The following is a 21,059-nucleotide window of genomic DNA, read 5'->3' as shown; positions in this document are numbered from 1 at the left end:
ATGTGGAGTATGGGAAATGACTGAATTATACTGTCAAGGAAAACAGGTTACAAAATCTGATGTACATTATGTAACAAAGCATGCATAAAAATTAGAAAGGAATAGCCAAGGAAAAAGAGTGGATATTTTAGGGAAAAAGGATTATGAGTAATAGGATAACCCTAACCTCCATACTTGCCGGTAATACAGTTATGCCTCACATGTAATTAAAGAGACCCAACAGTAAACAAATGAAACCCTTCCATCCACCAGTCATAACCTCACCTCTGCAGCCACGGCTCTTTGATGACTCTCTTCATAATGCTCTTTCCCTTTCTTTATACATTCTTCTATTTTCATCTTCTCATTTGTAAATGTATTACTGCAAATGTTAAAAGAAAAAAAAAAAACTTTAAAACAAATCTAGGGAGTAAGGATACAAAGGTTTTAGGACAACTTTCTACATTTTCTAGAGTAACTTCCTGCCTCATATTTTACCACACAACACACAGATTCATATGCATTCTCTGAACTTCATGAATGATCAAAAGAAGAAATGAGTATTTGGTAGGAATGCTGAGAAAGAAGCGAAGGTTCTGTACAGGTCACTAGTTTTATGAGAGTAGGTAGAGTATAATCTGGTTACTTTGATAAACTTTATAAAACTTCCTTCACCAGCCAGAAATTCTATTCTCACACAAGGAAATGATCCCAAAGAGTAAAGTGATCTGTACAAAACTGATCATGGCCATACTTTTGTAACAGCTAAAAAGTGTCAGTGAAAGTGGTGGCTAAAAAAGATGACTATGGACCATGATGGGAATAGAAATGTGCATGTGAAACAATATTAAATGAGAAAAGCAAAATGTGACTGCTTATCACTAATACATTGATCACAAGTATGTGAAAACATATAAGGACAATTAATAAAGATTACAAGGAAATTTTTTGCAGCTTTATAATTAAAAAAAAATTTTTTTAATTATTTTTTTGTATTAGGGATTGAACCCAGAAGCACTTTACCACTGAGCTACATTCCAATCCCTATTTTATATTTTATTTAGTGACAGGGTCTCACTGATTTGCTTAGCACCTCCCCATTGCTGAGGCTAGCTTTGAACTCATGATCCTCCTGCCTCAGTCTCCCGAGCCACTGGGATTACAGGTGTGTGCTACCATCCCAGCAACAATTTTTAATAAACATATAATTACAGACTAACAATGTAAGAAACTATCATACTATAGCTGAGTAACATACAAGAAGTTTTTCTGTGATGCAGGGACAGAACCCAGGCCTTCATACTTGCTATGTAAGTGCTTCTACCACTGAGCTACACCCCTAGTCCAAAAATAAAAGTTTTTAAAACACATTTTTAGTTTCAATCAATTCAAGAAAATAAAAGGAACGATTGTCAACAATATTTTTATACTGACATAAAATAAAAGCAGAAACCTAATAAAATCAAAATACTTAAAAAATACACTTAAACATTAGTTTAAAAATAAAAGATACATAATTATTTAAAAGAAACGGGGGCAGGGGAGGAGCAACAGATTTAGAAGTCTTAGAATGCTTGTGCTTCTGAGAGTAAAAGTGTAAGAAGGTACTAAAAATAAATTTAAATTTCCTTTGCCTGATTTCAAGGGACTGATCCAGATGTAATTCAGGTTTGTTATCCATCCCATCATTTTTCAGGGTAGACCTATAAAAGCATAGTCACCAAATTTTAATTAATTTTCAGATTTTTTTCAATACAACTTTACACAGGAAAGCATATCTAGACACAGCATTCTTAAATTTTTTTTGTTTCTATATTTTGCTTCATTTCTAGTATCTTCTAATTCTAATCTAATCTTCTTCTAGTATCTCATTTAATTTTCTTCTTCAGTGCTTTTAATCTTTCTTGGATTTCTTTTTTTCTCTTGTTGCCATTTTTAAATTTATCTTTCCAATTAAGCAAGAATTTGGGGGTCATTTTCCTTGTAGGAAATTTTCCTTTATACTTGGAGCTTCTTCACTCTAAGCCACCTGATTACTGGTAAATCACTACCTTGGTCCAGGATGCATGCCTCAGGTGGTTTTAACCTGAGGAAGCACAGGTAATGAGACATCATCATCAGGGGTTTTCATTTAGATTAGAACACATAGACTCTCAGTCAAAATGCAACCAGCCTCCTCCTCCTTAACAAGACTTGGAGTGAAATTAGAATATGCACACACACTCTCTGATAACCTTCAGACACAATGTGAAAGTCTCTGACTTAAGCGATGCCTAAACCAGGCAGATTCTGCCTCTTTCATGCTCTCCTAATATTCCTATTTAGTTACTTGTACTTGATAAAACCCCTCAAGTTTCCAATAATAGTCAGTTTAACTGCCATCCCAGAAGAATAATGGTCTAGCTGAACTCAATCCAGATTGCAGGAACATGAGCAAATAAAATGGCTATTAACTTTAGCTACTGACTTCGAATGTTTGTTACACCACAGTGGATAAGCTGAGGAATCACATGACAACACTCACTGTTTAGAGCAGGAGGTTAGGAATGGATCACAGGGGATATAAAAAAACACACTTGGCCCTCCTGACAGTTATGCTCAGGATCTATACTCTAGCAAATTCTTCATATTAATAAGACCAAATTTTAATAATTTACAGATCCATAATAAAAGTATGAGTGAAGTAATCATCACAGAATTTTAGTGCTGGAAAGAACCTTAGATCTAGTCAGCCCCCTAATTTTACCAATGAGGAAAAAGAAGGTCAAAGGTAATGTTCATAGTGAGAATGGTGTTCATATGAACAGGACATCAATTCCTTTGTGTTCACATGAACAGGACATCAATTCCTTTGTTGATTCTCAGGCCCAATCCATTCTCACTTTTACAAAATTAATTTGAAAACATTATAAGTTTGAAATAGTTTTAGATGAGATCTCAATGGATGCTTTTTAAAATGAGATAAAAACACTGTGAAAACAGTATCTATCAATTTTGCCTTGATACAGTTTGAAATTTAATATAAAAAAGTGAAAATAATAAAAATCCCACAATATTAAAAAAAAGCAAGGATTATTGATTTCTATTGTTACTTACATTTCACTTGTATTTAAAACCTTTTTAATTTTCTTCTTCAGTGCTTTTAATCTTTCTTGGATTTCTTTTTTCTCTTGTTGCCATTTTTTAATTTCTCTTTCCAAATCTTGGAGGAACCAATCTAATTCTGTCTTTGATATCTAAAAACATTTTAGAAAGTACTTTAATTAATGACAAGATTTACTTTTACTTAGCTTACACTAAGACACCTGAGTTCAAGGGAACAGTACACATAAACTTGCACCTATGCAGGCTATGCCCCTGTGGCCAGCCATGGGATAGAGACAACACAGCTGCATCCTAACCACTAAGTGCACCTGACCCCAGGAAGGTTACACTGAAGAACCACTTCAACGTGCCCACAGGTATTCACACTCCACTCTTCAGTCTACATGATTCCCCAATCTAGACATAATTTGTATGTTTATTTGACAAGTCCGAGGTTTTTTGTTTGCTTTTAAAAATATGAGTGAGATGCCTCTGGAAGCTTTTAAAAATATTTATTTATTTATTCTAATTAGTTATACATGAAGCATTTCAATTCATAATACACATAGAGAGCACAATTTTTCATGTCTCTGGTTGTACAAAAAGTAGAGTCACACCATTTATGTCTTCATACATGAGTACTTTATATATCCTAAAGATTAGTGCTCTACCTGATGTGCGTGTGGTGAAAATTTGCTCACATTCTGTAGGCTCTCTTCACCTCACTGATTGATTCTTTTGCTGAGAAGAAGCTTTTCAGTTTGAATTCATCCCATTTATTGATTCCTGATATTATTTCTTGCACTGTAGGAGTCTTGTTAAGAAGTCAGGGCCTAATCAGACATGATGAAGATTTAGGCCTACTTTTACTTCTACTAGGCAAAGGGTCTCTGGTTTGATTCCTAGGTCCTTGATCCACTTTGAGTTGAGTTTTGTGCATGGTGAGAGATAGGGCCTTTGTTTCATTTTGCTGCATATGGATTTCCAATTTTCCCAGCACCATTTGTTGAAGAGGCTATCTTTTTTTTAAAATATTTTATCTTTTAGTTGTAGTTGGACGCAATACCTTTATTTCACTTATTTATTTTTTTATGTGGTGCTGAGGATTGAACCCAGGGTCTCACACGAGTGTGGCGAGTGCTCTACTGCTGAAACACAACCCCAGCCCGAAGAGGCTATCTTTCCTCCAAAATATGGTTTTGGTGTCTTTGTCTAGTATGAGACACCTGTATTTATATGAGGGTTTGTCTCAGTGTCCTCTATTCTGTATCATTGGTCTACAAGTCTATTTTGGAGCCAATATCATGCTGTTTTTGTTACTGTTGCTCTGTAGTATAGTTTAAGGTCTAGGATAATGATGCCACCCATTTCACACTTCTTGCTAAGGATTGCTTTGGCCATTCTGGGTCTCTTATTTTTCCAGATGAATTTCATGATTGCTTTTTCTATTTCTATGAGGAATGTCATTAAGATTTGATTGGAATTGCATTAAATCTGTATAGTGCTTTTGGTAGTACGGTCATTTTGACAATATTAATTCTACCTATCCAAGAACAAGGGAGATCTTTCTATCTTCTAAGGTCTTCTTTAATTTCTTTCTTTAGCATTCTATAATTCTCATTGTAGAGGTCTTTCACCTCTTTTGTTAAGCTGATTCCCAAGTATTTAATTTTTTTTTTTTTGAGGCTACTATAAATGGGGTTGTTTTCCTAGGTTCTCTTTCAGAGGATTTGTCACTGATGTACAGAAATGCCTTTGATTTATGGGTGTTGATTTTATATCCTGATTCTTGGCTGAATCCATTCATTAGTTCTAGAAGTTTTCTGATGGAATTTTTTGGATCTTCAAGGTATAGATTCATATCATTGGCAAATAGTGATAGTTTGAGTTCTTTTCCTATCCGTGTCCCTTTAATTTCTTTCGTTTAATTCCTCTGGCTAGAGTTCCAAGAACGATGTTAAATAGAGGTGATCAAGGAGGGCATCCCTGTCTTGTTCCGGATTTCGGAAGCAATGCTTTCAACTTTTCTCCATTTAGAATGATGTTGGCCTGGAGATATGATCCTGTTACCCCTAGTTCTTCTAGTGTTTTGAACACAAAGGGGTGCTGTATTTTGTCGAATGTTTTTTCTGCATCTATTGAGATGATCATATGATTCTTATCTTTAAGTGTCTATTGAAGGCATGTATTTATTTCCTATGTTGAACTAACCTTACATCCCTGGGATGAACCCCACTTGATTGTGGTGCACTATCTTTTTGATGTTTTTGTATTCAATTTGCCAGAATTTTATTGAGAATTTTTACATCTATGTTCATTAGAGATATTGGTCTGAAGTTTTCTTTCTTTGATGTGTCTTTGTCTGATTTTGGAATCAGGGTGATATTGGCCTCAGAGAATGAGTTTGGAAGTGTTCCCTCTTTTTCTATTTCATAAAATAATCTGAGGAGTACTGGTATTAGTTCTTCTTTGAAGGTCTTGTAGAACTCAGCTATGTATCCATCTGGTCCTGAGCTTTTCTTCGTTGGTAGACTTCTGACAGTGTCTTCTATTTCATTGGTTGAAACTGATCTGTTTAACTTGTGTATATCATCCTGATTCAGTTTGGACAAATCAAATGACTCCAATCTGTCGATGCCGTTGATATTTTCTATTTTACTGGAGTACAAATTTTCAAAAAAAATTTCTAATTATCTTCTGCATTTCTGTAGTGTCCATCATATTTCCTTTTTGATCACAGAGTTTAGTAATTTGAGTTTTCTCTCCTTCTCTTCATTAGCATGGCTAAGGGTTTATCAATTTTATTTATTTTTACAAAGAACCAAATTTCTGTTTTGTCAATTTTTTAAATTGTTTCTTTTGCTTCAGTTTCATTGATTTCAGCTCTGATTTTAATTATTTCTTGTCTTCTTCTGCTTTTGGTGTTGATTTGTTCTTCTTTTTCTAGGTCTTTGAGATGTAGTGTTAGGTCATTTATTTACTGACTTTTTCTTCTTTTAAGAAATGAACTCCATGCAATGAACTTTCCTCTTAGCACTGTCTTCATAGTGTCCCAGAGATTTCGATATGTTGTATCAGTGTTCTCATTTATCTCTAAGAAGTTTTTTAATCCTCTTTGATGTCTTTTGCAACCAACTGTTCATTCAATAGCATATTATTTAGTCTTCAGGTGTTGGAGTATCTTCTATTTTTTTATTTTATCAATGATTTCTAATTTCATTCCATTATGATCTGATAGAATGTAGGGTAGTATCACTACGTTTTTATATTTGCTAAGAGTTGCTTTGTGGCATAATATATGATCTATTTTAGAAAAGGATCCATGTGCTGCTGAGAAGAAACTGTATTCACTCATTGATGGATGAAATATTCTATCTATGTCTAGGTTATCAATTATACTTTTGAGTTCTTTAGTTTCTTTGTTTAGCTTTTGTTTGAAAGATTTATCCAGTGGTGAAAGAAGTGTGTTAAAGTCACCCAGTATTATTGTGTTGTGGTCTATTTGACTGTTGAACTTGAGAAGAGTTTGATGAATGTATATGCTACATTGTTTGGGGTATATATATTTATTATTGCCATATCTTGTTGATGATGTATGCCTCTCTTAAGTAGTATGAAATGTCCTTCTATATCACTTTTGATTAAATTTGGCTTAAAGTCTGCTTTATTTGATATGATAAAAAACAAATAAATAAAATAGAGCCTGGAAATCCCTTTTTGTTTCTGAAGTCCATGTGAGTGGTATGTTTTTTTCCCAACCTTTTGCCTTCAGTCTGTGGGTGTCTTTTCCTATGAGATGAGTCTCTTGAAGGGAGCATATTGTTGGGTCTTTTTTTTTTTTTTTAAATCCAATATGCCAGTCTTTGTCTTTTGATTGGTGAGTTTAGGCCATTAACATTCAGGAAGACATGATTTGTTTTCCCATTTTTATTTTTGGTATTTAACTTGACTTGGTTCCTCCTTTGATTGGTTTTCCCTTTAGTGTAATACCTCCCTTTGCTGATTTTCATTGTTTTTTTTAATATTTATTTTTTAGTTGTAGTTGGACACAATACTTTATTTATTTTTTATGTGGTGCTGAGGATCGAACCCAGGACTTTGCACTTGTGAGGTGAGCCGCTCTACTGCTGAGCTATAACCCCAGCCCGTCACTGTTGTTTTTCATTTCCTCCTCATGGACTATTCTGCCAAGGATGTTCTGTAGTGCAGGCTTTCAGGTTATAAATTCTTTTAACTTTTGTTTATCATGGAGGTTTTTATTTCGTCATCAAATCTATAGCTTAATTTTGCTGGATATACGATTCTTGGTTGGCATCCATTTTCTTTCAGAGCTTGGTATATGTTGTTCCAGGATGTTCTGGCTTTCAGGGTCTGAGTTGAAAAAATCGGCAGATAATTGGTTTCCCCTATATGTAATCTGGTCCCTTTATCTTGTGGCTTTTAAAATTCTCTCCTTATTCTATATGCTAGGCCTTTTCATTATAATGTAGTTTGGTGTGAATCTATTGAGATTTTGTGCATTTGGTGTCCTGTAAGCCTCTTTTATTTGATTGTCCAATCCATTCTTCATGTTTGAAAAATTTTCTGATATCATTTCACTGAATAGATTGTTCATACCTTTGGTTTGTAACTCTATGTCTTCTTCTATCCCAATAATTCTTAAATTTTTTTCTTTTAGAATTTTTTTTTAGATGTAGATGGACACAATACCTCTATTTTACTGATTTGTTTTTTATCTGGTGCTGAGGATCGAACCCAGTGCCTCACACATGTTAGGCAAGTGCTCTGCCACTGAGCCCCAGCCCCAGCCCCAGCCCTTAAATTTGGTCTTTTGATGTTATCCCATAATTCTTGAATATTCTGCTCATGGTTTCTTATAATCTTCACTTGTGGTCAACATTCTTTTCAAGATTATATATTGTGTATTCATCATCTTGAGGTTCCGTCTTCCAAGAGTTCTCATCTGTTGGTGGTGCTTTCTACTGAGTTTTTAATTTGGTTTATTGTTTCTTTCATTTCAAGGATTTCTGTTTGGGGTTTTTTCAGAACCAGTATCTCCTTATTAAAGTAATCTTTTGCTTTCTGTATTTGCTTATGTAGCTCTACATTGAAATGATGTTTTGCTGCCTGTATTTGTTCTCTTATATCATCCTTTAATTCACAGAACATTTAAATTCTGTACATCCTGAACTCCTCTCTGTCATTTCTTCTGTTGTGCTGGCCATGGATTCTAATAATGTAGTATCTTGGTTTGTTTGGGGCACTTTCTTCCCTTGTTTTTTCATGTTCTTCCCTTCTTGCACTGCGGTCCGAGGCATTATATTTACCCTATAAGCTTATAGTGTCCCTGCAGCATTCCAATACCTATCTTTGATATTGCTTCTAAGCCCCAGTCGGTGTTCCAAGCTGGGGGTTACCCCAACTAAAGATGGCAATGAAGATGTCCCAAGATGGAAGTGGTTGCTTTCGCTATGGGGTGTCTGGTCAGGTGGGGTCGGGCAGTGGTGGTGGGTGGCCTGTTCAGAGATACAGCTGTGTGACATACAGTGTTGTGCCTGAGGGCTGTGCGGTGTCCCTAGGTACAGGGAGTATGGCAGTGGTTGCAATGTCCCAAGATGGAGGTGACTGGGGAAGCCCCACACTGGTACACTATGGTCCACAAGGCAGTGGCGGCCAGAGTTTCTGTGCACGGGCAGCAGCCAGGTGTCTTGCATGGAAACCATGGCCAGGATTACTGCGTGGGAGTAGCTGTCGGGGTCCTCTAATCACTCGCAGAGAAAAAGTATTCCAAGTCACTGAGCAACACAGAATGAGCCTCATTCTAGCCTGCCATCTTGGATCCTTCTCTGGCTTTTTATTAAAGGCGTTTGGGTTGGCTGTGTGATAAAGAGAAATGAAAATGTCTTCTGAGGTGATGTGAGTTCCTTTTCCTCTGGAGGGTCAGATTCAATGCCAAATGACACACAGCCCTTTTTGCCAGTTTCTTCTGCAGGTGCTACTTTTTGAAACATCTGAACTTACAAATGTTCTAAAAGTTTTTTGTCCTTTTTGAAGCATCATCCATTCAATGGCAGTGAAGGATCTGGGTATGACACGTGCTCGTAAATACAGGGCACATATAAATAAAAAAATCTCTTAAGAAAGAGAATATGAATCAGAGCACTATTAAAAGAAATAGCTAAAAGCAACATGTTAAATATTTCCCAGCTTGAAATCCCACTATTATCAATGGTTGCTTAATGAAATCCTGACTTCATATTTGCTCTAGGGGAACATTTGATGTTTTACTTCCTGTCAGGTTCCCTACAGCTTGAACTTCCTCCTTAGGCTCAGAACATGTCTAAGACACCAGGCCTTCTTCCTCAGGAAGGACGCTGAATCCTAAAGTTATCACATAAAGACTTCATGGGAAATAATGGCCCTGGAGTCAGAAGTGATAGTGACTTAGAAGCCATTTCTCCATCTTTAGCCTTATATATGCAGTTTCAACTTCTTGGGAAGCAGATTTGCTGGTTGGTCTGTCGCAAGCCATCCATGGGCTGTGTGACCTATGTGCATTTGAGCGTATGAGAGAACTGGTCTGGCGTTACGTCCTTTTTGGGCTGTGTGACACATGTGTGCTTTTTTTCTCACCCTGCCTGTGATCCCACACAGCACCTGAGATGGGTGTGACTTGCCAAGATGTCAATCTGTTGACCACAAGACACCATCAAGCAAGACTCCACTCTTTAAAACCCAATTCCTTGCCTTATTTAGGTGAAACTTTCTATTGAATGTCCTTACCCGATAAATAGAGGGGTTCGGATGTGCTTTCTTGCCCCCTTGCCTTCCAGTGTGGGAGCTGACAACTGAGGTCTCAGAGCTATCCCTGACCCCCCAAAAAGGTATTTCTGTGTTTGTGTGGTTTTTTAGTTGCCAACTCGGCCAGCTGGCTACAGTGGTTAAGTTCCTTTTTAAGACTGAGTCCTAACTAGAGGGAAGGTGATTTAGACAGCTGTGAAACACACAGCCTACTGTTCCTAAGTGGCATTGGTTCAACAACAGTTCAGTAATGCTCTCCAAATTTTGGAGACAAGTCCTGCCCACATTTTCCTTGCTAAAACCTTCTGATCCTGAATTTGTCAAGGCATTACTGTGACAGTAACTCCCCCAAATCTACTGTATTTACAAAATCTTGTAGTCTACATGGTTCAATTCTACTCTCTAGACTGATGTTGATTTGCCTGCCTTACTGTTGGCAGCCTGGCCAACTTTGTTTCTTGCCTATCTTGTTTTTCCACTCTGAGCCACTGATCTCACTGTGGATCTAAACTCTTTGGCTGGGAGATTATGTGCAAAAACAAAGTTATGCTGGGGCATGAGGACCTACTTGGCAACAAGTATTTAAGGGAGGTCAGATAACAAAAGCCACAAAGTATTGCACCTACATGTATGCACGTGTACACACACACACACCTCAGCCAATAAAAATACTACACAGGCTCATGTTTGTACTAACCACCCTTTAATGACATAGCTGTCTTATGTTTAATAAAGAAATACCATGGCTAAATTCTATCTGCTTTTGTGTAGATACCAACCAAAAAAGATCAGGTTAGCAATTTATCCTGACAGGAAATAGGTACATTTGGTAATCATAATAACCTTACAAGCCTATAATCTGAGGTACTAAATAATTGCCCTTTTAAAAAAAAGACTAACTTGAGTACAGCCACATGACAGCATATCCAAGGCTGTACCAAGTTAAAAAGCACAAGAGCCAGAGTCCAGCAGTCAGAGCTGCCACTCCATCACAGCCTTCTTCCCTGGAAGCTTTCTGTCCCATGAGCTTCCTGATCAACCATACAAACAACAGAGCCCTGGGTGGGAGGGTGGAGAATTTTAGTTCAGTAGTTTAAGACAATAGGGAGGTGGGGGGTGGGGATAGAAAAAAGACAGTGGAATGAATCTGACATAATTTTCCTATGTACGTATATAAAAATATCACAGTGAATCCCAACATCATGTACATCCTCAAGAATCTAACTAGAATAAGATATATTTCATGCTTGTTTAATGATATCAAAATGGATTCTACTGTCATAGCAAGCACCTAGTCAGACTACCAGTTTATAAAACTGGAAAAGCCTCTGCCAGAAAAAACAATTTCATTCATTAAACACCCACCCTTACATAAGTGTTCATTTCCCCAAATCTGCCTTATTACTCACACAGGTGGCCACAGACATTCACACTGGATTTATAAAAACACTGAATTTGCCTGAGGCAATATAAAAAATATTTAATTCTGTTACACCTTCCAACTGGTTTACTCAGACTTGTGTTCTGGGTGTCACACGCTAGACAGGCCCTTTTTTTTTTTTCCCCCTTCCCCAACCAGACAATTAAGCAGAAAGTGTCTGCATCTAACTCTTCCCATCCTTGGAATCTCCTTAGTCCTGTCCTGAGTGCAAACAGTTCTTGGGAAATGTTATGGCAGTTACTTTTACAAACTAACCCTTTCTTCTGTGTATTCTTGAATCTCAACAAATGAGTTTCTTGATTAAATGTCCTACTAAGCTAATTTTCACTATTTAATGTGTTATTTTAGCTAGTAATCCAGACTTCTGAAACAAATTCTTCCCTTCTTAAATAATTAATCTCCTTCTGTTTCTGAACAGAAGACAGTTGTTTTTAAAAAGTAACAAACCAAAAGGAAAAAAAGTAATTTACCAATGTTCCTCACATCTATAATTCCACTGTCCCACAAACTGCAATCTGGCCTTTCCCCTAATTAGTACTGTTCCACTAGCCAGATCTTACTGATGGTCAATCTCAACTACCACAATAAATACCAGTATAGTCAAATAAGATACTTTAGATGAGAAGTTCTAACATCTCCAAGGCTCCCCATGAGTTTTGTCACATGTCCTTAGAAATAGATGAAGATGATGGTAATAACAGCAATAGTGATAATAGTGGCAGCTAATACTTACTGAGTCCTTACTTGTACCAGCCAGTTTTAAGTACTCTACAAGTGTTAATCTAAACCCATGAAATGGAGCAATTATTACCCGAATTTTTCACAAGGGCCCAGACAAGTTAAGCCATGTGCAGACTAGAACTATTTGAATAAAAACAGTCTGGAGCTATGCCCTGGAGCCAGACTGACAGCTCACACTTGGAAGCTCTGATACAGAGGCACAGGCAGAAATATAACTTGGAACTTAGTCACCTTGAGAGAGATTTTTACTTAACCAGGTAAACTGAATTATGGATAAACGAAAGCTAATGTTTACAGCCCTTTTCTCAAAACCAGATTGCAAAGGTTTTATAGCACTGCAAGGTACACTGTCACTTGAATATGCAGTACAGAAATTTGAAACAGACTGTTCTAAGAAAGAGTCTTCTCTGTTTAGCCAACGGTGTGGTTCAGCTAATGGAGGCTCATAAGCACAGTTATATGTTCCCAATTATGCCATATGCAATTAAGGAGGGCTTCAGACAGGATTACCTTGTTTTCTTCTAAGTTCCTTTTCAACTTTTCTTCCAGGTCTCTGGTCTCTTCTGAGCTGTTGAGTTTTATCTGCTCATAATTTTCACATGCTTCCTTAAGCTGCTCTTGTAATACTTGGTATTCCTTTTCAATCTGTGAAATATCCCCCTAAAATTAAAAATCATTTAAAATGCCTACTTATGAACTTGTTCTGAATTGTCTTTTAAAATAAACAAAAGAGAATAAAAGGAAGAGGAGAATTTACAAGGAAAATGTCACAATTCAGGAATTTAAAACCTCTAAACTTTGCTTAGAGCCAGCTCTTAAAATATAATTAGTCATGTTACTGGAATTCATAATGAAACTTTTCAATCTGTACTATAATTGGTTGTGAATATTTGCTTGTTTTAGAAAGGTTCAGTATTAGAACAAGTTTCATTTGAATTTTACTGTATGATTAACATCACAAACTATTTAGTAGGTTTTAAAAGATGATCATATATATGAATAGAACATAACATAACTTTGGTCCTACTTTTACATGTTTCAAATGCAGAGTTGCTGGTTATTTCAAAAAGATAAATTGTTATCAAGAATTGTTTCTAGCTATCTGTCTCATGAACCAGCTTCAAAACAAAAACAAAAACCCAGAAATCATACTATAATAAACATTACTATGTAAAGCTTTTTTTTAAAACAACGTTTTTGTGTCAATTTTTTTTATTGAGGTACAATTAACATACAGTAAGATTTGCCAATTTTTTTGTGTGTGCATGTGGTGCTGGGCATTGAACCCATGGCCTTGTACACGCGAGGCAAGCACTCTACCAATTGAGCTATATCCCCAGCCCCTATTATGTAAAGCTTTTTAAAAACCTCTTATACACCTAGGGCTGCTGGCGATTATACACCTCTATTATGAGAGTATCTGCTGGATGCTCAAAACTTCTCCCAGCTGCAGGAGACTGCCCTCCTGTGACAGCCAGGTTTCAGAGATCTATCTCAAAGGCACAAAACTGGGCCATCTTCGATATTTCCTTTATCTCCTCACAATACCTGAGCATCTTCCAAGTGTAAAAAGGCAGGGAATCAAGTATTTATAATTTTGTGATTTATCAGAGAACTGTTATCTATAACACCTGTCAGTCCACTTTGAAAAGCCTCATTTATGTCTGTACAGATTGAGAGTTTAGCACTATGAACAGACTTGATGTTTAATTAACAGATTAAATGTTCAACCTTGCGACCCACAAGCAAGATTTTATAGTTTAAGATCTTAGTTATCTCTATTTTCATTCTTAATTTGTCAAAAGGATCCCAATCAATAGCAACCTAGTACTATGAATTAAATTTATATGCCCCCATATCATCACAGAGTAGGTAAGAAATTAAGTGCCACCTCTACATTATTACATTTAAACTTTGAAATACATTATTTTTGCCTTTAATCAGAAAAACAAAGATTAGGGATGTGTGCCAACTTCTCAAGGTCTGAGAAGAAAGCAGAAGCCCTGGGATTCAAATGCAAGTCTGATTGAGAAACCAGCAATCAGCTAGGTTAGTGTCATGGTCCTGAAACTAAGAACTAACTTAAGAAGGCACGTGTGAATATCCCAACACTGACTCATCAAATAACAGAATCTACTTGGCTTAGCATTAAGTGCAACATAAAAATTCAACACCAGTCCCTCTGCTCAGTATATATTATATAGGCAAAAATATTCACTACAGCACTATTTATAAGCATGAAAAGCTGATATAATCTAAATGTTCAATAATAAGAAATCAGTCAAATAAATTATCATACATTCATATAATGGAATACCAAATATCTGTTTAAAATGACAGTATACATCTAAGATTATCAACTTGTCTGTTTACTAAAAATCTGTAATACATTAATAAAAGATTACAAATTTCAAATGTAATTTATATGTGGTGATCCATCTTTTAAAAAATGCTGCTTAATTATATGCAAATGTTCAAGTAAGGCCTGAAAGACTACACATCAAAATATTAACGTGAGATAAATGTAGATGATTTTAACTTCTTTTTCATAATTTTCAATAATATTCATTTAAAAATACTTAGGGGTTCTATATTACTTTTATAAATGGCTAAAACTATAAAGCCTTTTATTCAAATAGTGGCAAGCCACACAAAGTTCTAACATTACTTCTTCCTATTTAACTATATATTGGGTTTTGTAAATCATTTAACTATCAGTAATTATAGAACTGCCTAATTGTTAAATGACAGCATAATATTTCACTATATAGGGGCTGGGGATATAGCTCAGTTGGAAGAATGCTTGCCTCTCATGCACATGGCCATGGAGTCAATCCCCAGCAGCTAAATAAATAAATAAATAAGCAAGCAAGCAAGCATTGGAATACTGAGATAAAAAAAATTTTTTTTCACTATGTAGATTTATCATAATTTAGTCTACTACTAATATATGTTTGAATTGTATTCATTTCTTGCTGGTTCAAATACAGCAAAACAAATATACAAATATCCTTGCTCACTGGTCTCTACATACAAATATGCATTCAGACAAATTACACATTGCCTTCCCCAGATATTTTCATTTTATTATCATCTAATAACACATAAATGAATACTTTTCTTATTTCATGTGTGGTTATTTTTTAATGTCTAAAAATCATCTCTCTCTCTATTTTTTACTATGGATTGTCTATTTAGTTCCTTTACCATTTTTGTGATAGGTTGGTAATCTTTTACTTATTTATAGAAACTTTACATGTTAACGAAATCAGTTCTCTATCTGTACCAGTTTCAGATAATTTTCCAGGTTTGTCATCTGTTTTCACATCCTGTGCATATAATGTTTGTTCTTTTTTTAAAATATTTTTTAGTTGCTGGTGAACCTTCATTTTCTTTAATTATTTATATGTGGTGCTGAGAATCGAACCCAGTGCCTCTAGGCAAGCACTCTACCAATGAGCCATAACCTCAACCCTACATTTGTTCATATATAAAGAGATAGATAGATAGATAGATAGATAGATAGATATATGCTGTGCAGACATACATCCACATTATGTAAGTATATGTATATAAACATCGACTTTTGTGTGTTGTATTGATCTTATGAAAACATTTTCCCAGGTATTTTTATGGGTCCATTTCTTTATTTGTAAGTCTTTGATATGCCTGGAATTAATTTTGGTATAAGGAAGGAGGTAGAAACTTAAGATAATGGGTTTCCATTTCACCTAACATTATGTATTTAATAATCTACTTTTTGCTCACTGCTAATTTACCATCTTTAGTATAGCTTAAATTTCTATATTATTCTATCCTATTAGACTCTCATCTAATGACCTATTTATGTGATATTAAGATTTTTTGAAATCTAGCACAATTCCCCTTCTTATAATTTCTTTTCCTTGGTCATTCCTTTTTTTTTTTTTAATATTTAGTTTTTAGTTGTAACTGGACACAATATCTTTATTTTATTTATTTATTTTTATGTGGTGCTGAGGATCGAATGCAGGGCCTCTCATGTGCTAGACGAGCACTCTGCCACTGAGCCACAACCCCAGCCCCTTCTTGGTCATTCTTGATATTCATTTTTCCATACAGGAACTTTTTAATCAATTTGTCTAGTTCCAAATAAATACTGTGCAGTAGCCAGCCGCCAGACTCCAAGTTTAGGTCCCAGTATCTTAGCCTCTTGGTATTCACACCCTGAGACAAACCTTTCCTACCAGGTATCAGGGGCCGATGAGTTGGGTCTTTGTGACTGACAGAATACAGGGGAAACGATTAAGTATGACTTCCTAAAGTAGGTCATAAAAGCTATTGCACTACATTGAGGTCTGCAAGGTAAGGAAATGAAGGCTCCTACCAACTGCCAGCACCAACTTGCCAATCATGCGAGAGAGACATCTTGGAACTGGAATCTCAAGCCCTATTTACTCCTGCAGATAACTAAGCCCTCCCTAGTCCAAATCTCTACTGTAACCTCATGAAGATCTCCAGATCTACCCAGCTAATCTGCTCCTGAGTTCCTGACAAAGAGAAACTGTAAGATAATGTTTTAAGCCACTAGATTTTGAAGTAATTTGTTATATTACAATAGATAACCAATACACTTTGTTCATGTGTATCAGAATTGTGTTAAATTTCAAATCTCTGTTACAATAGGTCTTCCCATCCAAGTGTACAGAATACTATTTCATTTACATCTTCTGTATATCTCTCAGTAGCATTTTAAAGATTTTTTTAAACATATAAGTTTATCATTTTGTTATTAAAAATGGAATATTTTTTTCTAATATACATCCTAATAGATCGTTGTTAGTACACACACAGGTGCTTATTTTGTATTCAGTCACCTTTCTGAATTCTTTTAATTTGGTATAGATTTTCAGTTATCATTTTGAATTTCCAGGTATACAACCTTAGCCTCTATAATTAATGATACTTACACTTCCTCTTTTATAGCTTATTTCTTTCTCAGATCTAATTTTGTCAGTATCTCAGGGTAATAATAAATACTAATGAGAATGTTTTGCCTTTAAGCAAGATGATGGCTTTTAGCTTAAGAGAAAAAGCTTGCTAAGAAATACTCGATTCCCATTTTATTAAAACTTTTGGTCAAAAAAGGGACTGGGACTTGAATTTTATCCAATACCTTTTCAGCGAAAGTTGATCAAGTAACTTTTGTTCTTTGACATTTAAAAAAATATTTATAGTTGTAGATGGATACAATACCTTTATTTACTTTTTTGTGGTGCTGAGGATCAAACCCAGTGCCTCACACATGCTAGGCAAATGCTCTACCACTGGGCTATACCCCAGACTTCCTTTGAAATTTTAACAAAGTATATTACATTAACGGGTTTTTCTAACTGAAACATTCTTAAAATGATAAAGGTCTTTATAATATATTTACATATCATTCAAGCTTATTTATTATGAATTAATACATGCTCATTATACCAGTTAAAACAATAAAGCCATTATACTTAGAAATAAATGACAGGAAAAAACTTAGCTTTTCCTTTGCTTGCTTGCTCTTCTCATATTTCAACAATATAAGCAACTTAATTTTTTTTATTGTATCCTAAAGTTTATTCCAGAACTGTATAAAATTAGCTAACTCCAAAGTAGTTGTAATTCATCATCCCATCTAGATAAATTAATGAAAATCAAATCTTTAAACAGTTTAATACAATTTTGACTCACCTGCTGTATCTCAAAAGGATCATATGGCTCAGTGTTAACTTCTTGGTTTGTTATGTTCCAAGACACCTATGTTGCAAAATAAACAAATTTAATTTACCTCAATTGATACGGTAAAACAAATTTGCCATGTAATAACATTTTAAAACACACCCACAATTTTTCAAGGTTTTGGGTCCCCTTACCAATTAAGGTTATGTTTCATAGAATTAGTATAACTGAAAATGTCAGTTCACTACTCTTGTTTTTAAATTTTTTTTTTAAATCTTTTATTTGTAGATGGACACAACACAATGCCTTTATTTTTATGTGGTACTGAGAATCGAACCTGGGTCCCTCCCATGCTAGGCGAACGCTCTACTGCTGAGCCACAATCCCAGCCCCAAGTTCATTCCTCTTCATTATTATTTTTTCAAAGTTCCCTAGAAAATAGAAAACTTCAGAAGAGGTGCAATTTGATAAGGATTTAATGTATTCACACCCTAGAAAGGAACACTGATTTATTTTCATGCTTGTTAGATAGGAACACTTAATTCCTCATTTCTCTCCACCCGATTTTTTTTCCCCCTCTTTATACTGTTGATTGAACCCAGGGATATTACCATTGAGATACGGTCTCACTAAGTTGCTAAGGCCAATCTCGACCTTCTGATATTATTCCTGCCTCAGCCTCTGGAGTCGCTGGATTATGGGTATGTTCCACTATGTCTTGCTACTTGTCTCTTTTTTAACTTTCCCAATACTCCAGACTTTTCCTTTTTTCTTTCCCAGGGAAGCTGTCAGCAAATTTTCCCTTCCTCCCCCATGCAATAGTCCTATGGGAAGATACCCTAAGTGGGGAGGCTTCCTATTTGGGTTCTGCTGGAACTACTGGGTAAGTGGGTGAGATAAGGACTTTATTGTTTGCATATGTACTTCTCTATAGCAGTGGCCACATCCTCCTTTTGTGTCTTTATTAATTATGAAGGCAATATTTTGGCTCCATCTGCTGACTCATTAACCTTATTTCTTATTTGGTGTAAAATGTGGTCAGGGAAGAATAAGATTTACTGGGCCAAAACTTCTTTCTGACAAAATTACCCACCATGCCCCACAAAAGAATTCATACTTTAAAAATATTTTCAGGCAAAAACTTCAGTAACCATTATAAAGCCAATAATTTCTAAGAACATCAGTAAATAAAATGGTGATTTAAAAAAAAAAAAAAAGGAAAATACACCTTTCTCTTTAAATCTTACCTGTACAGCAACCATCTGTGTATGTGGAATATTTGTTAGGGCACTGGACCTTTCTGGACTGACTTCACATTTGTTTTTAGGGTTCCCACAGTGCCCATCATTTCTGTGAGACTCACTTGGGGCTGTACCAGCATCACCCAGGCTGCTCTGTGACTTTACATGTATTCCCAAAGAGTCCTCAAGGATCTGTGTTTCAGAGACAATCTGGTTACCAGCAACATTCTTAGCATTTAAATTGTGATCCTCAAAATAGGCAGCAGTGTTTTTATCAGCTTTGTCACTGGCTACAAGAGATGGCACCACTGGTATCGATCTCTGCAGCTGATATTCAGAAGAAATGTTGGCCAAAGGTGTGTAAATGCTGGTGTACTGGGGCAAACTTGGTAACACGTTTATGTATGTTGGTGGTGTCTGGGTGATGTCAAATCCCTGAAAAGGAAGATATGTACAGTATCCTGTGACCAAGTGAGATTGAGTCCAATAGGTTGGTTTCCCATCCTCGGAAACTGGTTTGAGAGAATGAGAGGAGACTTGTTTGTGATTTACATCCTCAGGGACTGATATGGGAGAATCAGAAGAGACCCCTTGGGGTTTCTCATTCTCAGAAACTGGACTGGAATAACTATCAGGTACTGATTTGGGTGTAATGTCTTCACAAGTTGGTTTGGGAGAATCAGCAGACACAGGTTTGGGCTTCACATCCTCAGAAACTGGTGCTGAAGACAAATCAGACACTGGTTTGGACTTTACATCTGGTTTAAATTCCCTAGCAGTTGGATTCAGTGGTAGTTTGACTCGTAAATACTCTCCTGTTTTTGAAATTTCTTCCACTTTTGTTTTAATGTTTTTCTTCTTCCTTTTTTTCTTAAGTCGTAATGCAACTTTTTTTAATGCAATACAGTTGTCAATCACAACAAAACGAGGACATCCCAGGAGAAAAGATTTTAAACCTCCTGCTTTTTCTAGTATCTGTCGAGTTTCTTCTGGGAAAAACTCATATTCTTCAGAGAACATCTTGTTACTCATATCCAAGGGACCATGTTCCTCCAACAACTGAGAGAAATAACTTGGAAAAAATTTACATTTATATAAGTTACTAAGCGGAAATACTTGCACATATTTATTTTTATAAAAGTTTATTCTCCCAAAGCAAAATACTATTTTACTTCTCACTGATCTCAAATGCTCTCCAAAGACAAATAAAAGGTTAAGTATAATCAATGTTACAATAAATAAAACTGTCTACCCCTTAGAAAATAATCCTTTAAAGCTTTTTTTGGGGAAAAGCCAAAGGAAATCAAAAAGTTATTTTTAAATTTTAATTATATAATTATGCAATCTCTTTAAAAAGCAATGAACAAGCAAAATTTATTCAGAAATACCATGGTCAATAACAAGAATGTCACAAGAGAAGAGAAAATCAAATCTTTAAAAAATCCTATCTCAATTTGCATACAGTAAATCTATTAACATTTTTCTGATTAGGAATGTGCAATGATTCACAAGGAAAAGGAAACTGCTCTTATAATTCAGCAATGAGGTACCAATCACAAAGGGGATCAGCAACACAACTGATGGACTCCGATCCAAGTAATGATTACCAAGCAGCTAGGAAGTCACAATTCTGAAGAATATGTAATTCTTCTCATGTAAGTTTGACTCAGTGATACTCTTTAATATTTGTTATGGGGAACAAAACCACATAGTCCAATGAATGTTTTAATTTTTTAAAAAAGAGTCTATATACCATTCTACTGTTGTAAAATACCCACCATATGTAATTAGGTAAAAAAAGCAAATGACAACTAAGTAACTTAGGGCCTTACTAAGTTGCTGAGGCTGACCTCAAAACTTGCAATCCTCCTGCCTCAGCCTATGAGTTGCTGGGGTTATAGATGTGTGCCACTCTGTCTGGCTAGAAAAAAAATCTTCAAAGAAAAAAAAAAACAGTCCATGTTTTTTGTAATGCTAAGCAGCAATGAATTTTTCATATATTCAAGCAGAACAAAATGTAATTCGACAAGGATTTTTAGCTCAAAGAGAAATGGTACTATAACCATACTATGAAG

At 35.5% G+C, this 21,059-nt stretch overlaps 1 protein-coding gene across 9 annotated transcripts in view; it reads right to left on the bottom strand.

The window, feature by feature from the left end:
• Positions 1-21,059, bottom strand: part of Ttc3 (tetratricopeptide repeat domain 3) — a 117,939-nt gene that overhangs the window by 15,725 nt on the left and 81,155 nt on the right. For 8 of the 9 annotated variants that reach the window (XM_048803668.1, XM_048803665.1, XM_048803664.1 and 5 more), the window contains 6 exons: positions 18,991-20,056; positions 17,756-17,821; positions 12,557-12,706; positions 3,076-3,215; positions 1,614-1,682; positions 265-361 (listed from right to left, as the gene is read on the bottom strand). In XM_048803668.1, coding sequence (XP_048659625.1) covers positions 265-361; positions 1,614-1,682; positions 3,076-3,215; positions 12,557-12,706; positions 17,756-17,821; positions 18,991-20,056 — 1,588 coding nt within the window. The remainder of the gene's footprint in view (positions 1-264; positions 362-1,613; positions 1,683-3,075; positions 3,216-12,556; positions 12,707-17,755; positions 17,822-18,990; positions 20,057-21,059) is intronic. The other variant, XM_048803666.1, reaches the window with a different exon arrangement.

Source organism: Marmota marmota, unplaced genomic scaffold, assembly GCF_001458135.2.
Source record: "Marmota marmota marmota unplaced genomic scaffold, marMar, whole genome shotgun sequence".
NCBI lineage: Eukaryota > Metazoa > Chordata > Mammalia > Rodentia > Sciuridae > Marmota > Marmota marmota.
This window is presented reverse-complemented; position numbering and strand designations above follow the sequence as displayed.